This window comes from Antrostomus carolinensis, unplaced genomic scaffold, assembly GCF_000700745.2.
Source record: "Antrostomus carolinensis isolate BGI_N321 unplaced genomic scaffold, ASM70074v2 scaffold3442, whole genome shotgun sequence".
In the NCBI taxonomy this organism is placed as follows: Eukaryota; Metazoa; Chordata; class Aves; order Caprimulgiformes; family Caprimulgidae; genus Antrostomus; species Antrostomus carolinensis.
Genome location: NW_010298768.1, coordinates 5,178 through 24,783, shown reverse-complemented (window position 1 = coordinate 24,783; position 19,606 = coordinate 5,178). Strand labels below are relative to the sequence as shown.

Below are 19,606 nucleotides of genomic sequence, written 5' to 3'. Positions count from 1 at the left end.
GACAAGTCTTTGGACAAAAATATATGTTAAAACTGGCTCAGAGAACAAAATTACTTAGAATAGTCTGCAGATCTTATATTCAAACTTCATAAATAGCAAGCAGAATTTTAAAAATGTCTATATACACTGGCACACATGGCTGTGTGCAGCAAACTTGGAATTAAGAGCCTAGAAAAAGTGTAGCTATTCAGGAAAGCTCCTCACTATTTCTCTTGTAGATATTTAAAGATCCTCCTCTCTCCCTTTAACCTATAAAATAGGCAAGGGACTACAAAAGACATGTTGCATTAAAAAAAAAAAGTAGAAGGAAATTAAGAAAACCTGGGGGCAGAGAGGTGGGGGGAGCTGTAAAAATGCCTCCCAAATTGCTTAGGGTAAATAATGTAAGTGTAACGTGTTTCAGCAACTCGGCACCTTCCTACTGTCATGAAGAACCGATGACCCAGGGGAATTACAAGGTGTGTATTTGGACAGTTCCTTTGACAACAGCAGCATTTACTGAGTCTTCACAAGCCAGTAATTCTTCCTGAGGGCAAAACTATCATTTTGGTATTTTCCCTACAGACATAAACCTTTAATACTGAGCTCAGTGCCTGTGGGAAAATCAGGCATGAAAAGCAAAGTCACGTGCAGGATATCCAAGAGAACACTTTGCACGCTCTACTTTCACTGTTTGGTAAAGACAACTTTAATTCAGCAACATTTAGTCAGTTTGTCAAATTACAGCCACAAAAATAAAACTGATTATGTAGCATGAAGCAGAGTCAAGCTTCTCTGTGAATCCTGCTGTGAACAACGCTGCTGTTATTTTCCAGTTTTGCACGTGGAACTGCATGAAATTTCACTTATAAAGGATGCAACCAAAATAGTCTCATAGATATATTTTGCCCCTTCCCAAAACACAGGAAAATGGTGGAGAGAAGAGGAAAAAGGGAGGGAGGAGAGAGAAATAGTGTATTTGTGTTTGTGAAGGAGAGAAAAAGAAAAGTCTCTGCAGACATAGAAATGCAGCACTAGAGAGACAAGCACTAATGAGGAAAAACTTCCTCCATGCACATTGTGACGGTGAGGTGTCGGCTTTAGATGTAAACTGGTTGCTCTTGCGCAGTCAACAGTCTGTACATGGCAGCGGGCATAGTCTTCATATGAATCTAGAGGAAATATGACAAGTTAATCAACATTTCTAACATGCATGCTACAACAGAGCATTGCTGAAGAACTAGCTAAGCTCATACAGGACAGAAGGAAAAGTTAAAACCTGAGAAAGTTTTCATACCCTTAATAAAGTATTGCAGGTGGTGATTTTATGAAACAGTATGTTTCATATTAATGAACCATCTAAAGTTATGGACATCATATTTTCAGATTACATAGGAGAACTACGAGTAAGTAATGAAAGAAATGGTGTGCTGGCTTGCTCTCACTTCCACTATTTAGATTTGAATAGCAATAGGCTAATAGGGGTAGAATCACAGAATCATGGAACAGTTTGAGTTGGGAGGGATCTTGGAAGATCATCTAGTTCAAAGCCACCCTGCAGTGAGCAGGGACATCTGCAACTAGATCAGGTTGCTCAAAGCCCTGTCCAAGCTGAATTTGAGCACTTCCAGGGATGGAGCATCCACAACCTCTCTGGGCAACCTGTTCCAGTATCTCACCACTCTCATTGTAAAAAATGTCTTCCTTCTATCTAGCCTAAATCTACCCTCTTTTAGTTTAAAACTGTTGCCCCTTATCCTGTTGCTACAGGCCCTGCTAAAAAGTCTCTCTCTTCGTTCTTAGAAGCCTCCTTTACATATTAAAACGTTGCAGTAACGTCTCCTTGGAGCCTTCTCTTTTCCAGGCTGAACAGTCCCAACTCTTTCAGCCTTTCTTCATAGGAGAGGTGTTCCATCCCTCTGATCATTTTTGTGGCCCTCCTCTGGACCCCAACAGGTCCATGTCTTTCCTGTGCTGAGGACTCCAGAACTGGACACAGTACTCTAGGTTGGGTCTCACCAGAGCGAAGTAGAGAGGCAGAATCACCTCCCTCGACCTGCTGGCCACACTTCTCTTGATGCAGCCCAGGATACAGTTGCCTTTCTGGGCTGCAAGCTCACATTGCCAACCAAGTCCTGCTTTTCATCCACCAGTACCCCCAAGTCCTTCTCCATGGGGCTGCTCTAAATCCCTTCATCCCCCAGTCTGTATTGATGTTGGGGGTTGCCGTGACCCAGGTGCAGGACCTTGCACTTGGCCTTTCTGAACTTCATGAAGTTGACATGGCCCTCTTTTCAAGCCTGTCAAGGTCCCTCTAATGCCATATCCCTTTCCTCAAGCTTATCAACTGCACCACTGAGCTTGGTTTCACCCGCAAGCTTGCTGAAAGTACACTCAATCCCACTGTCTATGTCATTGATGAAGATACTAAAAAGTATTGGTCCCAGTATCGTCCCTTGAGGGACACCACCTGTTACTGGTTTCCACTGGTTGTTACTGGTAACAGTGATGAACTATGTTATATTGCCAAGACACATTGCCTGCTCTTACCTCACCAACAGCATTTGAGAGAATGTGAACAATCTTCTCATGTGGTGTTGCTACGACACTCTGTCCATTGATTTCAATGATCCGATGGCCGACACGCACACCTCCTCGCTCTGCTATGCCTCCTCTCATAAGGCTACAGATCTGGAAGGGAAAGGACAAATTTATTGGGGTCTGGATAAGGAAGAGAGGTTTTAGATTATCAATTTTTGCCTGTAAACTCTAAATCAGAATTTAAACAGAGGCTTGCAACAAATTCTAAAATTTAATCAATCACTGATTCTAAGTGAAATTTGTTAGTGACAAATAACTACTGGTTATTCTCTTCTAAGAGCAGAACAAACTGTCAGAAAAGGCTGTTTGTGTTCTACACCACATGTGCTGTGGCTTGGAAATTTAAGAGTGTACGAAAGGCCACAGTTTAACAATGTTTAGGATGCAGATGCCTTAAAACAAAAGAGGATCAAGGACAGTCTTTTTCTGCTGAGATCACGCAATAGTGTCCTGATTTTCAGCTGGAACAGAGCTGAGTTTCTTTTTAGTAGCCAGAAAAGCACTGTGTTTTGATTTCAGCCTGGGATTTGTTATAAGAACACTGATAACACATTAATGTTTTCAGTTGTCATGGGAAGTTGAAGGACTTTGTGTTTTGCTAGTCTGCAGGTTCAAGGTCTGGCGGGGGCGGCTGTGTTTTGCTGCTAGCCAAGTGAAAACCACCACAAATGGCCTGAGCAGAGACATGAATGACCCATATTGAAAACAGCCTGTGCTATGCATTTTTGTTTATCTAATGTAAATCAGCTTTTCTTCTGGCTGACTCTAAAGCTGTGAAGTAAGCAGAGTCAAAGAAAAACAAAACAACTCTTCTTGCTGTAAGGGAGAAAACAGCAGCTTCCCTCTTCGCACACCTAAACTTACCCACAAATGGAGAAGGAGTTTCATGTATATTAAAGCTTAACCAGAAAGTGTGGAAGCTACTTACAATCCCATTCTGCACACTGAAGCCCAACTGATATCTGAGGTCTGGTCTCCTGATCAAGACTGTGGTTACTGGAGGACACCTAACTATGTTCAGTTTAACCCGGGCCTGGTTTTTCAAACCCTGTGAAAAGAAATCAGCATGAAAAATGCTGGCAAAGACAGAGTGAAGCATTTACAAATAAGCACTACGGGAAGGGGGGTGGGCAGCAGGGAAAGCGTTAAAATCGTGATGTGGGAATAGCCCTGAATAAACAGCTCTTTGAATGCATTGTAACAGAATCTGATCACTGAATGCCAGACACAAGCATCAGAATATTTAGTGAAATGAGTGATAAAATATAAATTTTTTCTTGCCAAGAAGCTGACACAGTTGTCTTATGAAACAAAGCTTCTTGTTGGCATTTTCTTCATTTGATAATGCAAATAATGTATAAAAAAAAATATTAAACAGGTCTACGCAGCTAACAAAAAAAAAGCCAATGACTGGAAATGGGAAATAAAATTTTAAATAAGTAGCTAAGATAGTTACAAATAAGTGGCTTCCCTAATAGGATATATTCAATTCTGTCAAGCAAATGACAGGTCCTGCTCATATCATGCATGGGTAAGCAGTGCTCCTAATTTCTGTTCCTCCTCCTTCTAAACGAGTTATATCACATTCATCATAAACTCTTTCCTACCAGAAATAAACTGAAGGAGGAAAATTTATTTTCACTGTCAGAGTGGTAAAACATTGGAACAGATTACCCAGAGAGCCTGTGGCGTATCCAGCCTTGGAGTTATTTAAACTCCAGTGGGCAAAGGCCTAAGCAACCTGCTCTACCTTGTACCACAGTACTAGTCCAGACCAGCTTCACTGGTGACTGCCAGCCTCAGAAACTCTGTGATTGTATGGCTCCATGAAAACTCAAATGTAAAAAAGCAGGTAACTGTAATCTGTCCCTTTGTACAACTTCAAGTATTCAGAGGTCTCAGAGATTGTTAAGATATTTTTCTGAAATGCTTCATTCACACAAATGATTATCCATAAATAAATACATAAATAAAATCCACATCAAGGAAGAAATGCTTTATAAAGAATACAGCAACTTCCACCTTACTTAATACAACACCTACCAATTCCAGTACCTACTTCTGAATTCTTTTTATATGTACAATTGAAACCTGTTCCACTGCAACTAACAGGTGTCTAACGCTGACTTCAAAGGGTTAATTCTGAAAAGTAATTCCTATTATAGCTAAGGTAATACACTGAAATCTCTACACGCAGTTTACTGCTGCTGATTACTGCTGCTAAGCTAAACTCCAGATTCAGCAGTGACTTCAATAGCTAGAATGGCATCCTGCCTGAGTTAACTGCTTTAAGAGTGTTTTCTTGTCTGTGCCTTAAACTGGATGCAATCATCACATGGGAAACAGCTGCCCTCACTTCCACCCAGTGCTGAGCTCAGCTTGGCTCATTACTGAAAGTGGATCCAAAAGAATGGGCGTGTGAACACAAGAGGACCAAGCATGTGGCTGTGGGAACTGCCTCTGCTCATCTCTCGGCAGAAAGAAGGTCTGAATGCCATCTCTTCCATGACTGTGGACTCCTGCGCTCCAGTGAGGAGTTAGCAGCACGCACACGTGCTCAGGGGCCGTTCATCTTCTACGTGCACCTCTTCACAACAAAACACGTAGTAGACGGCAGGGACTAATTAACCTGTCTTAAGCTGTGGGTATGATGTTTATTCAGAAGTTGAGGGGCTTCTGCCTCAGCCGTCTAAATCCAGGAGGGCAGGAATCATGCAGAGCACTGGAGATGCCCATTCTATGAGGAATTTTGCTGTCTAACTTCAGTCATCTGAATTCACTTAGGTTACATGCCCTCTACAGAGTTGGCATCATTGCAGTCTTACCTCCCTGATGAATGTGCAAATTATTTTATGTATTCCTTGAAAAAAAAAAAGAGTACTATGGTCCACAAAAAATAATTTTCTAACTTTACAGAAAGCACATATACTTCAAAAGTGGCTAATTTCCAGATATGCTGATCAGAAACAATTGCACAATCTGACCAATTTATTTGCTTGTCTAGTCCCTGAGTCTCCTTCTGATAGTAGCCAACACCAGATACCTCTGAAAAAGATAGAGCAGCAAAATACAATTAGGGCATAACTACCACATATGGAAAGCTTCTTCTGAGCTCTGTCAGTTTGCAATTCGTTTATGGTCAATTAGGAGCAGAGATTACATCCATAATGCTGAAATTTTCTTATCTGCAAGATGTTCTTATCTACATAATAGTCTCATCTTTTCATAGGAGTCCTTACAGCATGATAAAGAAATCTGAAATTCCAACATATTTCTGCCACATTTAAATGTGTGCTTAGATCATTCAGTGGTATATATACTTGTTACCAGAAGCGCTATAGCTCCAGATATATGGTTATGAGGACCTGCAAACATACTGACTATCTTCTCTTTAGAAAGACAAAATAAATGGCTAGCAGTTCCTATGGCAACATCAGTATCACTGAGGAAGAGAAAGGTCTGCGGAAGCTGGAAACAGCGAAGCGGGCTGTTTCTGTTTTGTGAAGGCACAGATGAGCACAACAAAACTCCACCTGAAAAGCCTCTGAATCAGAGAAGTGTAACTCATCACAGGTTTAGAAATAAACCTGTATGGCCAACATGAGAGCCTAAATTTGCAAGGAGTTTTGTTCCACTGAAGCTCGCACAAAGAAATGCAATATGGGTTCTTTTTCTCTTCCTTCACAAATGTAAGACTGATTTTGCTACATTTTTTAGTATGCTACACTTCCAGGCTACTGTTTCTACTCCCTGAATCTAAAATGGCTGGTTCAGTGACTTACGCATCTATTACTCATCAGAACTCAGCACCAACATTTTTGGAAAGCAGAATGGCAAGTCTTTCCTAATGCCTGAACTACGATGTTTGCTATAAACTAATCCATGGACAAAAATTAAAAATTTACTTTGTAAATCTACTTTGTAAATGCCAAATTTACTTTGCAATTTTAAAAAGTACAAAATGCAGAAAAACCCATATTACATAATACAAGTTGTTAACAGAAAGTTGCCTAAATAAGTTTAACAGGCATATTCCTAAGATATCAGAGAAGGATTTCTGTACAGTAGACCACCAGCCTTACATTATGTGCCTACACGTTATGATCTGCAGGAGCTCTGTGGGGCTATTTTGACAAATAACAAAGTCCATATAGCTTCACCTCCAACATTCAACCTTTTGAGCTCTTGAAACTCTGATGTTCAAATACTTATTCCCTTGTATGCTACAGCTACCCCAGATAATGGCTTTAAACTGAAAGAGGGTAGGTTTAGATTAGATATTAGGAAGAAGTTCTTTAGTGTGAGGGTGGTGAGACACTGGAACAGGTTGCCCAAAGAGGTTGTAGATGCCCCCTCCCTGGAAGTGTTTAAGACCAGGGTGGATGAGGCTTTGAGTAACCTGATCTAGTGTAAGGTGTCCCTGCTCATGGCAGGGGGGTTGGAACTAGATGATCTTTAAGGTCCCTTCCAACCCAAACCATTCTATGATTCTATGATTCTATACTGTTCAGTTTCAGCTGACCTGCATGTTTTTTGCAGTCACATACTTTTCTGACAAATAGGAGAAAGCTCTAAATAAAATATCCCATTTAGCCAAGCGAAGAGAAGCATCACACTTTCAAATAACTGAGGGAAAGTTTCTACAGAGGATGTACGTCTTTAATTCAAAGTTTAAAATTTGTAAAAATAGTTAGAAACAACAACAAAGCACCAGCTCTATTTCAGTCAGATACTACAGGCATTTAAACAGCTAATATGGCCTAGTACAATATTAGGCACCTGTGCCTCCATTTGTCAAATAAAATTTTAAGTGTCTTCAGCTGAATATCTGGTAGCACCTTTCTTCTAAACAAAATATTCTTTTGTGGAGTGAAGTTCTGCAGAGTCTTTGTCTATACCAGCTGTATGGCACAGCTCAGTTTCTGGGAGTCAGAAAATTTCTGTAGCATAATTTCCACTGTAGTTTAAAGATCATGAAATGGAAAGTGCTATAAAAACATTTGTTTAAGAACTTACTTAAGAGTGACATACTTCCTGCTCTCCTATTATGTAACCCTTTTAAAACATGTAACTTCCAGAAACATTTTCCATACCTTTATAATGCTCTGACACGTTGAGAGTGGTAAACCAACCAAACTGGTCCCATTGATTGACATGATCTGGTCCCCTATGTTCAGCTTCCCAGACTTCTCTGCTGGTCCTCCATGCATCATGTTGGCTATGATAACTGTAGGCAAAATGGATCCCCAGCCAGACTCCACAATCACTACACCTAGGATTTCTCCCTTTTGCTTTTCAATGTAAACCTGTAACATGAGAAAAAGTGTTTTAAAAAAAAGCTTCTTCACACCTACAGAACTGATTAACACCTCCCCTCCCAAAAATTCATACAGCAAACCAACACATACCCCACCTTACTTGCAACTTGTGTTTCTAGTTCAGAGGTAAAACAAAATAGTGTACACATTTTACTAGATTTCATTTGTATTCAAACATGAAATAATCAACAGTACACAATATAGATTTTGCTTAGTGTGAAACATCTCTCAACTTATTTCTGCATCTGAGCAGAGGACACTGGAGTGGAAGAAACCCTGGTGCCATGGGCTTTGGTGGACAAAGCTAAACAGGAACAGATTGCAAGATTTTATGACTGTGGATTGGAAAATCACTACCCGTGTGTTGCAGTGCTGCACTGAGCTTTACTAACCAAGCTGCAAATCCTTTCAGCAAATACAATCCTTTAAAATCTGGAATCAGTCACTTTCACAAACTCCTGTGCCTCTACACATTTTGTACTGCTTACTGTAATCTGTTGAACTGTATTACTCTGTTAATCTGTCTTAAATTCATTTCACTAACATACAATGGCAAACATGTCTGAAAACTGTTTGGTAAGAAGAACAAGATGGTAAATCACTGCTGAAAAATTTTTGAAAATTTTGAAAGATTTTGAAAATTTTTGCCTTTGAAACAGAATTGATGATAGGGTGTCCTACTTGGGAGGATACTCTAGACTCACTGAGATAATTTATAGGAAGTATTAATGGTTTTATGATTTCTGCTAGCATGGGCCTGCAACTGGTACAGAGCAGCTTAATGCTGTTACGGAAAAGAAAAAAAAAGATACATACATCTTTGCAGTTTTCAGATTTGGAGAAGTGAATCAGGTCATCGTTGTACATGTCCTGGGTATTGAGCAAGTCACTATACTCCTTCTGGCTAAGGTCTTCTGGGTTGATTCCGTTTGCCCTCAGAAATTCCTGGTAGGCCACACTAAATGCTTGACCTATGGACTGTGCAATCAGCTGTGCCTGTAGCAGTTCCCAGGGAAGACAAAAGAAAAAAGTGAAACATTCTGATGGTCTTGTCCACTGATACTTTCTCTGTTACAATCACACTGTAAAATGGATCATCAAGTTGATGAAACTACAAGTCAAGTTACTGCAATCCAGTTTAAAAACTATTTGTGCATTAAAAAATAATTTTAAAGAGCCACAAAATATCAGCATGTTCACCTGTGCCATGAATCCAGCTTGGTAAGCAATTATAAATGAGAAATATAAATGAAGCCATCCTTGCACAGGTAAGAACTGCTAATATAAAGGTAAATTTTATATAACTGCTGTAGTGACTATAGCCTGCACCTTCAATTCCTCCCACACATGAAGCTCCTAGATGGCTCTCCCTTCTAGAAGAAGCAATGCCATTCTCTGACAAGCCATCAGTGAAAATGAAAATGTCTACTAGAAAACACACAACCACATTTTTCCTACCTTCCTTTAACACCATCACATCCTTATTGGCTGCTCCTACCTCAGTCTCAGATGAAAGAGGAAAAGGGCAGCAACTAGTGACTGTATCCAAGTCTTGAAGTCACTAAAAATGGTCATACACATCTCCTCCTCCACCCTGCTACCTCCTTCAACCTCTCTCCCCTACATTTCTTGTCTCCCTCCCTCCTACTCCCATGACTCTGCCAGTTCCCTGCACCTTTCCTTCTCAGCCTGTCCTTCGTGTCCACTCTCTTGCACCTGCAGTTTCCTGTAGCCTTCTCTGCACCTAAGGCCACCAAACATGGCCTAAGGCTCAGGACACTGCATTGCGCCCACTGTGAGCTGTTCTGTATCTGCAGCAGTGGGGGAGAAACTGAGCACAAGGCAGACATGGGGAAAGCTCTGTGTCATGCAAGGTGGGGGATGCAGCTGGAAACAGCAATCAGAGGAATGCCTCCCTTTGAGGCAGTGACCGTGGTTAGTAGAAGACAGGTAATGGACAGGAGAGGAAAGCAGCACAGCATGGTGCAGAGTGCTGCTTTGTGTAACTGGAGCGATACGTGCAGTAAGCGACACTGTGTAGGGCACAGCAGCTGGCCACAACGTGTGCTCAATCAGTCCCCTGGAGAACAGTGCTGGCTGTGGTGAAGAGAGGGAAGAGAAGAGGAGAACTCCATAGCTGACAAGGTAGGCTTGGGGCAGTGCTGGTGATAAATACTGCTGAGGTGTATTTTTATACAGCCTGCCAGCTGTATCGAAAGCCCAGTTTGGTCCCTAATAACAGAAAGATTCCCAACCCTGAAACAAAAAGCTGATCGTATCTTAAAGCAACTAGCAATAAACCTGCTGATGAGAACAGGATGATTGCTGGTGCTGACAAGGCCAACATCTAGACTGGCAGTATTTTACTAATGCTCAGATCAACCTAGTTTTGACAGCAAGAACAGGATAGCAAGAAAATAGGAAAACTACATCTCCATAGCCCAGTAACCGAGGTGAGGAGATAAAAGCAGATTTTACATTCATACACATGTATCTTTCCTCCCAGAAGAGATCAAGTCTCATGCAGACACCCAGCATTTAGACCTATCACTAGGGTTCAGCTCATTTGAAGATCCAGCCCTAAACACAGTTGGAAATTTGGTGCTGTCCTCCTTAGATAAGGACTCTTCCAAGCAGAGACATTCTGGCCAACACTCCCTTTAGGGCTTACAACTCCTCTGTCATTTACTGGGTAAATTCTGTTAAATACCCAGCTGTCCCAAGAGAAGAAAAGGTGACAGTGAAACATACATGAGTTTTATAATATAAACATGTACTACTCCACTGGATGTACAAAATCTTTGAAGCTGCCATCTCCTTGCTGCTAACAGGTGCTACAATGTTTCCATTCTAACTCTTTCTTAGTCATTCTGGTATCTGAGATAAATTCTGCAAGCTATTTGAACTATACCATGACTAAAGAGAGCTGGTACAATCTCCCACAATTTCTCAGGATATTTTCACATCACTGAGCAATGCTTGTACTGGATCTACAGGCATGCACTCTCCAGGCCAATATCTAGTGACATAGGGAGGATCATATCTGACACAAATTTGGGCTGATCCAAATAAACCACAGGAAGTAACGTCAGTGATCCCTAAAAGGACGCGTGGATTCCACCTAGCCAAAGTATTAGCAGTAGCCTGGGAAACAGACCCAGGAAGTTTGGATGATAGTCGAACCACCACACACTGAAGGAAAATGAGCCCCATCCTCTGGCATCTGACAGTTAATTGATTTTTTGCTTTTTCAGATGGCCAGTAAGAGAGCTAGCAGCGTCCAAACTTGTGACTAGAAACACAGGAACAGCAGCCTCAAAGTGGGCAGCATATCAAGTCACACTAAGCAAAAAAAAAATTGGCTACTCTTTTTATTTTCATATCAGTTTCTTGAAAGGCTTTGCAAAACTGGCTTACATATTATTTTAGGGAAAAAAATTCACAATTTTTTACACTGCCTGTCAAAATTTTCATAGAGGATTGCTTCTGTCAGTGCTCTTGTCCTTACTTTTTAATCTGAGCAGTGGGTTGTATATATACTTTATTCTGCAACCAAATAATATATCCAAACATGGGTTTAGAACAGATTCATCATTACATAGAATCAGTTGCTTATTCAAGAAAACCTTTCCATCTCAAAGTCCTTGCTGGTACACTGTAGAGTGGAAGATATATGAGGATTTTACAATAAATTGATATTTTCACCTTACTTCTCTTAATACTCTGCTATTTGGAGGACTTAGAACTGAGATATTTTATTTTCCCACACTATTAAGGCTAACTTGATTATGATCTTGACAACTACTTATCTAGCCACTTCAGTTTGGTGTGTTTGATCTACCTTTCAGTTACTGAGCTTTAAAAAGTGCATAAAATCAGCAAGTAATACACATTGCTTGTGAAGACAGGACACCGGGTCCTATACAAAGTAACTTAGTAACCTGCACCAGAGACAAGAATTTACTTAGCTGTGTCTCTATTCAGCATACTTTGGGACTGCAGGAATTACCAATTTTCTTTGCTCACTTTTTGATATGATGTCAGCAACTACTCCCTCACAAAACTCTCCTCCGTCTCACACACACACACAAAAAAAGAATATCACCCTTTCTAGTAAGTATCAATGACCCTTGATGCATTACTTGGGATTAGAATTTCCCTAGGAAAATAAGCATCTCTGATAGACTTTCACTCTCACATGCAGAATCAGAGTTGGTATTTATAAGCTGTGGCAATTGGACCCTCCTTCCATTGTTACTGGAAGGCAGTGAAGAAGCTTAAAAATCTTGTATTTCTACAAGCATCAATTTTGTGAATAAAATGTCAGGTCCAAACATGCAAAGAGAAGACAAGTTCCTCTGCTTAGAGGAAATATTTGGCTGCAGTTAATGAACAAGCAGGACCACTTGGAATGGATTTCAAGCCTATCAAAAGGTGATTACATTTCCACCCCTAGAAAATTACAAGAGAGAGTAATTCCTTACATCCTCAGATTCAAAGACATGGCAAATCATTTTGTACTGCCTCTTTCCATCTTGGGAAGGGTGAGATGCTTCCACATTATCCTGGGAGTTAGACCGTGGCATTCGCCTACGAGCCATCAAAACAACTATATTTCCTATATCTGCAATGTAAGAAATGGTCCGCAGTGGATGATCCATCATGGTTTCCTGGGGAATACAAAAACCAACATGAATAGCTATTTTAATTAAGTTCTTATTGGACATCTAGTTTTATGAAAACAATTAGCAATATAAGACCTTTGTTAAGTGAAGTCTGTAATATCTGTCATGCATGAAAGGACAAGCCAATAAAAAAAAAAGAGCTTCACTTTCCAAAAGTAAAGCAAAGAGCAGGTTTTACAAACTACAGTTGTGTTTCAGTGAAAAAGCACATAAAGACCTCAATATCAGAACCTGAATAACGCTGGGCATGTAAGTACAAAGGACTATGAACTTGAAATCACCACTGCCAAACATTTTAGGCTACTCTGGGCACAATCAATTCTTGATGCATCATTGATCATAAGAAATGAGCTGACTGCAATTAGCTTACTTACAAATTCTAGTAATTTCTACAGTCTGATACACCAGAGTAATTGCATGTATGACACAGCTTTTGAGCATGGATTTCTTACTAGGAAGTCCTGGAGGGAAATACAAGAGCTAGCACTTCTTGAAGAACAAATTTTGTCAGGTAGGTGGAAGCCTGTTTCAGTAGCCTACTCCCACAATACTGACAAAGGCGTCTGTCTATACCTGTGTGTCTGCATTCAGTACTTTTATTCTCTGTGTAGAAATGAAGAGGTCCACTTCAGTCATGGGTTGAGATTCACCTTCTGGAGCCTGCAAATAAATGAAGTAAGAGTTAAATGAACACATTAGGTAACATAGTTACTGATTATGTTAGCTCATAAACAGGGGCACGCTAAGACACAGTCACCAGAACAGCAATGCAAGATAGAGTATTAGACTGCAGAAGCTAAACACAAAGATATGGAAACTATATATTATATATATACATGAAAGTGAACTGGCTATTCTTTGAAAAATTGTTAACCCCATAAAAGCTTCCCTGCTATTTTTACTGATTCAGTAAAATCATACCTGACTGCAACATGAACAACATAAAGATTTCATGAAAATCAAAATGATTCTCCCATTTTCTCCACACTATGAATCCAAATTTAAAGAAGGTTTTTCACACAAGCCATAGAAAGGCCTAACAGCATTTCTTGCCTGAGGAACGTCTATATGGGCCAACAGTGACTGCCAAGATGAATGGAAAAATCTGTACCACAGGTAGGTACAGTTTAAGCAATCCATAATGCAGTTCTGGTAAGAAGTCCTTCACAGTCAGACAACATACCATTCAAGCATTAACCCAGTTTAGAAGTCACAGTTTGTTAACAGAAAGCAAACACTTGAAATTTTTTTAAAAATTAGACTTGTTAAAAGATACTTAAAAATTCCACAAACAAAACTTATTACTAAGATGAGTCAATCTCAGCATATTATTGTGTGTACATATATAAACTTTTTTCTTTTTTGCATCCAGCAATTTGACGTATCTATGAATCAAAGCACTTTTATAGAAAGATAAAATTAAAAAAAAACCCCCACAAACTTAATTTTAATCTACCATTTTACAGACTTAAAACCTTTGCCACGTCAGTCCTGTTTCTTTAGTTTGCATTTTGGGTACTGCCTGTAACCATTTGATAAATCCAATCTTTACTCTATTTCTAACATGAAATGGCTAATGATAAGCAACAAAAAATGGCCAATCAGGGAACTGATTTCTGAGAAATGTCAACTTGTATGGTGGCTCAGAAATAAATCTAAAAAAAACTTGCTGGATGCAGAAAATAAAAAGAAAAAATAAAAAGAAAGGCAAAAAACCCTCACAGAAAACAAAAGAACAGGCATAACATCAAGCTGATGGAGTTTGTACTGCACCTTCTTCCTGCTTTTGGCTAATTTCTGGGCCATCTGCTTAGCATGGAACAAACAGAGACAGGAGAATAGTTAGAGAAGAACTCACAGAGACTCCAAGTCAAGCAGGAATCTGCATGCTAATGCCAGGGCTCACAGATTACTAGCTGTTCTAAATTAGTCCCTGCTTAGTTTAATTTCCTCCTTTTCTTGTTGGCTTAAAAATAAATTCTAAAATTATTGCCAATCACAATTACTGTTTGGTTTTTTTGTTTTGTTTTTTTTTTTTTTTTAAAGTAAAGAAAAGAAACTACACCAAAAGAGTCAGGAAACACCAAAGGATTTGTTTTGTTTTGTTTGTTGTTGTTTTTTTTTAATTTAAAATGTTACTTGCAGCAAACAAGGGGGGGTTGGGAGGCTTGTTTCTTGGGGTTTTTTTTTTTAAGGAAAAAAAGTGGTGCTTCACCTCATTTATAGCAGTGTAAACCATGAGGTTACTCCTTTCGAAGTAGTAAGGTAAAAGGTGTAAAAGGTGAGAGAAGAAACTTAACCATTCCAGCTTTTTCAGATCTAAAGAATTTAGATTCAAGTTTCCTAGTGCTCTCATACTTAAAATAGTCTTTAAAAAATAACCTCCCTAAAACTACGCTACTTTTTCCTGAAAAAAACAAAATAACAGAAGGTAACTTTCACCTCCATTTTCTCTTTCTTCTATGCAAATATGCCCATACCAACGCAAGCACTGCACATCTGGACAACAGGTTTTCCTGTGACACCTGCACAAAGATGTGTCCACACCACCACACTTTTTCATTAAGGCAGTGGAGCAGGTACTTCAGTTCCACAAACACCTCAAAACAGGTCTTTTGACATTAAGTAGTTTAACTGATTTACATCCAGAGATCTATCAACCTATTTCAACAAACTGATTCCTTATGTGTCATTACCGTGGCAACAATAACAACACAAACAAGCATCATTCTTACAGTCTTGCAATCATCAATTCAAACCAAGGCGAACTGAACTTACTGACCTGCTTACTGAAGAAATGCAATACTGACCAGGCTTGGCTTATATCTTTTTACTTCCAACAATAACAGCCTCTTATCTAACTAAATTAACAAGTGTGTTTGTGGTGGGAAGGAGGCTTAACATTACAGGCTTCATAGACACTCATGGCTAACTACTTTCATGAAGAATCAACAGGAGGACTGAATCACAAGACACATCAAACATTTTATACTGGTGCTCACAACTAAAATCTGTCAGGTTTTGTCTAAACAAATCTGAAAGCAGCTACTGAAACTTTACACCTTGCTGCTTATTTACAAATATAATCACTCACACCAGCTTTTAGTCACCTTTTTGAAACCAAGAAATATTTTATAGCCTGGTGATTGCAAACTATTGCAAAAGCAATTAGAACTGCCTCATGCTGCAGGCTGTTCATTATATTAACACTAATTTACATTGGTACTCAGAAATAATATACTCATCTTCAGTAACAGCTGCCTGCCATACACTGGGCAAGGGGGAGACACTAATGAGATAGAAAATGTTAATTCTTTTCCAAAATCAAGGTCCCCTTCACACAATTTCCTCCCCTCCCCAGACTTTACAGAGTGATGGATCTCACAAAAGAAGAAAAGCAAAGACCAAAAAGAAGAAAAAGAGTTAAAAAAATCCTTGAGCTAGAGGTTTACAATGCAGAATCAAAGATTAATCGAAATACGTTGTCATTTAATTCACTGAAAATTCTGCTCTTGCAATGGAAGCACCTGGTCTTAGTGGTATTTTAATTTTTTGAAGAATGACTTAAAAATATTTCATAAAACTAAGGTAATGATGTGGAACAACCAATTTTAATATGTGATTTAATACCACACGGAAGCATCGTAAAAGAAGTTATGGTCCATGAAAAAAAACAAATTATGATAATTCTATGGAAGATATTTTACCAGGCAAGTCCTCTTTTCCACTAGGTTACTTTGCTAATTTAGATCAAAAGATTCTTTCTGTATTCTTAGAAAAAACATAAACTATCTAATCAAAAATATTTTTTTTAATATAAGTCCAGGCTTTTTATTTGAGGTAAATGAAATGGAACTATGTATCTAGTAGCAATTTCCAAAATCATAAATTGGTAAAAATCAGCAAGCTTCCATTTTTGCTACTCAACCCATTTAACCTCTAGAAAAAATGTGCTGCAACTCAGTGAACACCTAGATGACACCGAATAAACGAAATGTGCAGAATATTAAACTATTTCTATATATGGGTTCTAACTTAAATTACATTCTGTTATCAGCATTTATCTAAAAATGTTCAAATCTGCCACACAGTTCAAATCTGCTGATGAAAAATGAAACTGAAAGTTAATTGTTAGTTCACATGTGAAATGTAACAGCGCAGATCAGCTGTGAATTGTAAGTATAAACATGAAATTTTTTACTGTTACAAGTATTATGGATCCACTCCAACTAAAAGTTGAAAAGATATTTCTTTGTATGCTATCTGAAGAAATGAGTCTACAGTTTGAAAATGATGAAAATGGTGAAAATATTACTAAAAGTACCTCCTAGTGGAAATATGAAATAACCACATATCTATCATGAATGCCTTCAAAGCAGTGTGTCTGTTTTAACTCAGATGAATGCCCAAGCAAGAAAACCCCCAACTCTTGTACTTTTAACTGAGGAGATACTTGTTTAAACAAGCAGCATGAATTGTTTTCAAAACCTGTTTATATTCTAAATGAATGATTATGTGGTCTGAAGGCTCTGCTAAAAGGAGGCATTATAGGGATTATCAAATTCAAAAGGGACACAGTCATATGTTACATATGTGTTTCACAGCAGGCTGTAAAAAAAGCTCTCTCCTCCCTTTTTAACTCTTAACTTCAAGTGTGAAAATCTTTAAAAGCTCATTCTTAATTAGTAACTTTTGTTTTCTTTAACTACAGATAAATGTTTCATATGCAATATTTAGCACACTCTGTAAACAAACATGAGCAAGGAACACGTATCACAGTCATTGTGCAAGCAATATTTTACACATTTGGGCTAAAGGCTATCTTATGCAGTGATGAATCTGGCAGAGGGAACTCCATCTGTCACAATGAATTTCTCACTAAAAAAGTTTAGCCTTAATGGCAATCAGCAAAAAAACCAGCCAAAACCAACCCTAATAAACCAAAGACCCTAAGGTGCAGGGAGGTATTTTACCTGAGCTTCACCTAGAAGTAGAAAAGCAGTAACTGTCAAAGAAGTGTAAAATGGCATTGTGTGCCATGCAGTAAGCCAACAATTTTCTGAAATATACTTACAGTTTCAGAGTATCACGTGCACAAGCTAGAGTTTTATCTGGTCAGAAATGCAATTACTTTGGCCTCCACTCTGAGACAAAATTACTACAACCAAGAATATGCATGCCTGTTGATTTATATGGATATATAAATTACGGAGTTTATGAGTGAAATGAGCTATACAGACTTCTTCTGTTTTGACGCACTGCAGTGCTGAGGCATAACAGAATCCTCAGAATGAACTTTATTTTGTTAATTAATTTCTAGGTAATACATATAGTATCAGAGGAAGATTATACACTTACACCTCATAGACCTGCTCTGAATCAATTCTGTTCCCGTTTTCACTAACACACCCCTTCCAATCTTTGTCTATTGTGTACTCCCACACAAGCTTTACCTCCTAGATGCAAACTTCCTGCCCAGCCCCAGGCTCAAGTTCAGCCCCTGATACCAGTTCCCTATGACAGCTGATGCTAATCTTTCAGCCTTCAGTGATATGCCCCTGCTAGATCCAGCCTCACTGAAGCCCTTAGTTCTCTCCCTTCTCGACCTTACCTTTAGTTTCTTCTGCATTTTAGTCAGACAACTTTTCTACCATGCAGCCAAGTGTAAGGGAAGAACACACAGGGACTACTAAACAGAGAGGCACACCCTTACTTGCACCCAGAGCAGGAAAGAAGACGACTTTGTAAGGGAAAGGTCTCCACTGTAGCTTTGGGAAGAACCCCCAAAAACCTGCCAGGGTTTAGAAAGCTGAGTGAAAAATCTTCTTTTAAAATGTCACTGAAGGCAGAGTCTCCAATGAACACAGATCAATCATTCTTTTTCAAAAGGCTCGGTAGTTGCTTAAGTTTGTGGAAACTTCTACAGAGGTGGCAGAAGATGCCTTATCTGTAATAGGAAGGCTACATCTGTGCCTCCTCTAAAATGCTAGAGGCGTTAATGATTTTCAGAAATGATGTTACAAGAACTTATCTATTTGAACGTCAGTGAAATTACAATTTCTGGAAGTGTCCCAATGGTTCTAATTGGAGCTTCCCTGCTAAAGTTTCATACATAGACTGAACTGAAGGCCTGGCATGGAAAACATCGGAAGGAAGCATCAGTCAACTTTAACAGACAGTGCTACTGGCCTTGCTGTTAACGTGCTGTCTCTCTCCCTCTCTCTTTTATACAATTTCACACAGAGTCTGAGTTGGAATCCAAAATAAACTATACAAAAGAGGAACACAAAAATATTAAACTAAGGAAAAATTTCATATATGATTGTGTTAGTTAGTGAGTTAGCTGAATCAGCAGAAGATGAAGCTGCGTGCCCACCACCCAGTCATGGATAGGTAGTGGGAATATTGCAGCATCCTCTGCAATCCTGCTATACTTCTTCCACACACCTCGATTTCAGTTGACAATGCCATAGTTATAACTTATAGAAGCATGCCCATTGCTTGTTGTGGCCCCTACAGAAATCAGTAGGCATTTCTGTCTTCCAAACAAACAAAACAAACATACCAGATTCCAGGACAAATTATTTTTTTCCATACACCTCTGTACCATCACGGGCTTTTTTCTTTTTCTTTTTTAATCAGCTTATAGCTCTTTTGTGGTAGAGAAACTAGTATCCACAGCAGGGTCAAAAATAACTGCAGACATTACCACAGTACCAGTTCCATCAGGTACAAAGCCAGAAGCAGCTGCAGTGCTTACTAGTTATACCCTAAACCTGTTTTCCCTCATCATCCAGGCAAAATACAACTTAGACCACTGCTCACTTCAGATTCTGGCTTAGAGTACACAGCACAGGTATTACCATAAGGAATTAAAATGATCAAGTAACTTTTCCTTATCAGTCTTTTTCCAAAAGCAACATTAAACATGTGATTTATTTTGCATAAAGGTGCGGCACTTAACCTTTCTGAAACCACAGATAACCCCAAATGAAAAAACTACCACATATGTAAGAACACCTT

General features: G+C 39.1%; 1 protein-coding gene across 1 annotated transcript in view; it reads right to left on the bottom strand.

Annotated features, from left to right (window-relative positions):
- Positions 1–1,079: 1,079 nt before the first annotated feature.
- The window catches only part of LOC104520753 (amyloid-beta A4 precursor protein-binding family A member 1), a gene marked incomplete at its 5' end in the record, with an annotated part of 22,498 nt that continues 3,971 nt past the window's right edge, over positions 1,080–19,606 (bottom strand). Inside the window, 8 exons of the mRNA XM_010162539.1 lie at positions 1,080–1,151; positions 2,530–2,670; positions 3,509–3,628; positions 7,674–7,886; positions 8,715–8,894; positions 12,383–12,568; positions 13,157–13,243; positions 14,357–14,389. Of these exons, the coding sequence (XP_010160841.1) occupies positions 1,080–1,151; positions 2,530–2,670; positions 3,509–3,628; positions 7,674–7,886; positions 8,715–8,894; positions 12,383–12,568; positions 13,157–13,243; positions 14,357–14,389 (1,032 nt within the window). The remainder of the gene's footprint in view (positions 1,152–2,529; positions 2,671–3,508; positions 3,629–7,673; positions 7,887–8,714; positions 8,895–12,382; positions 12,569–13,156; positions 13,244–14,356; positions 14,390–19,606) is intronic.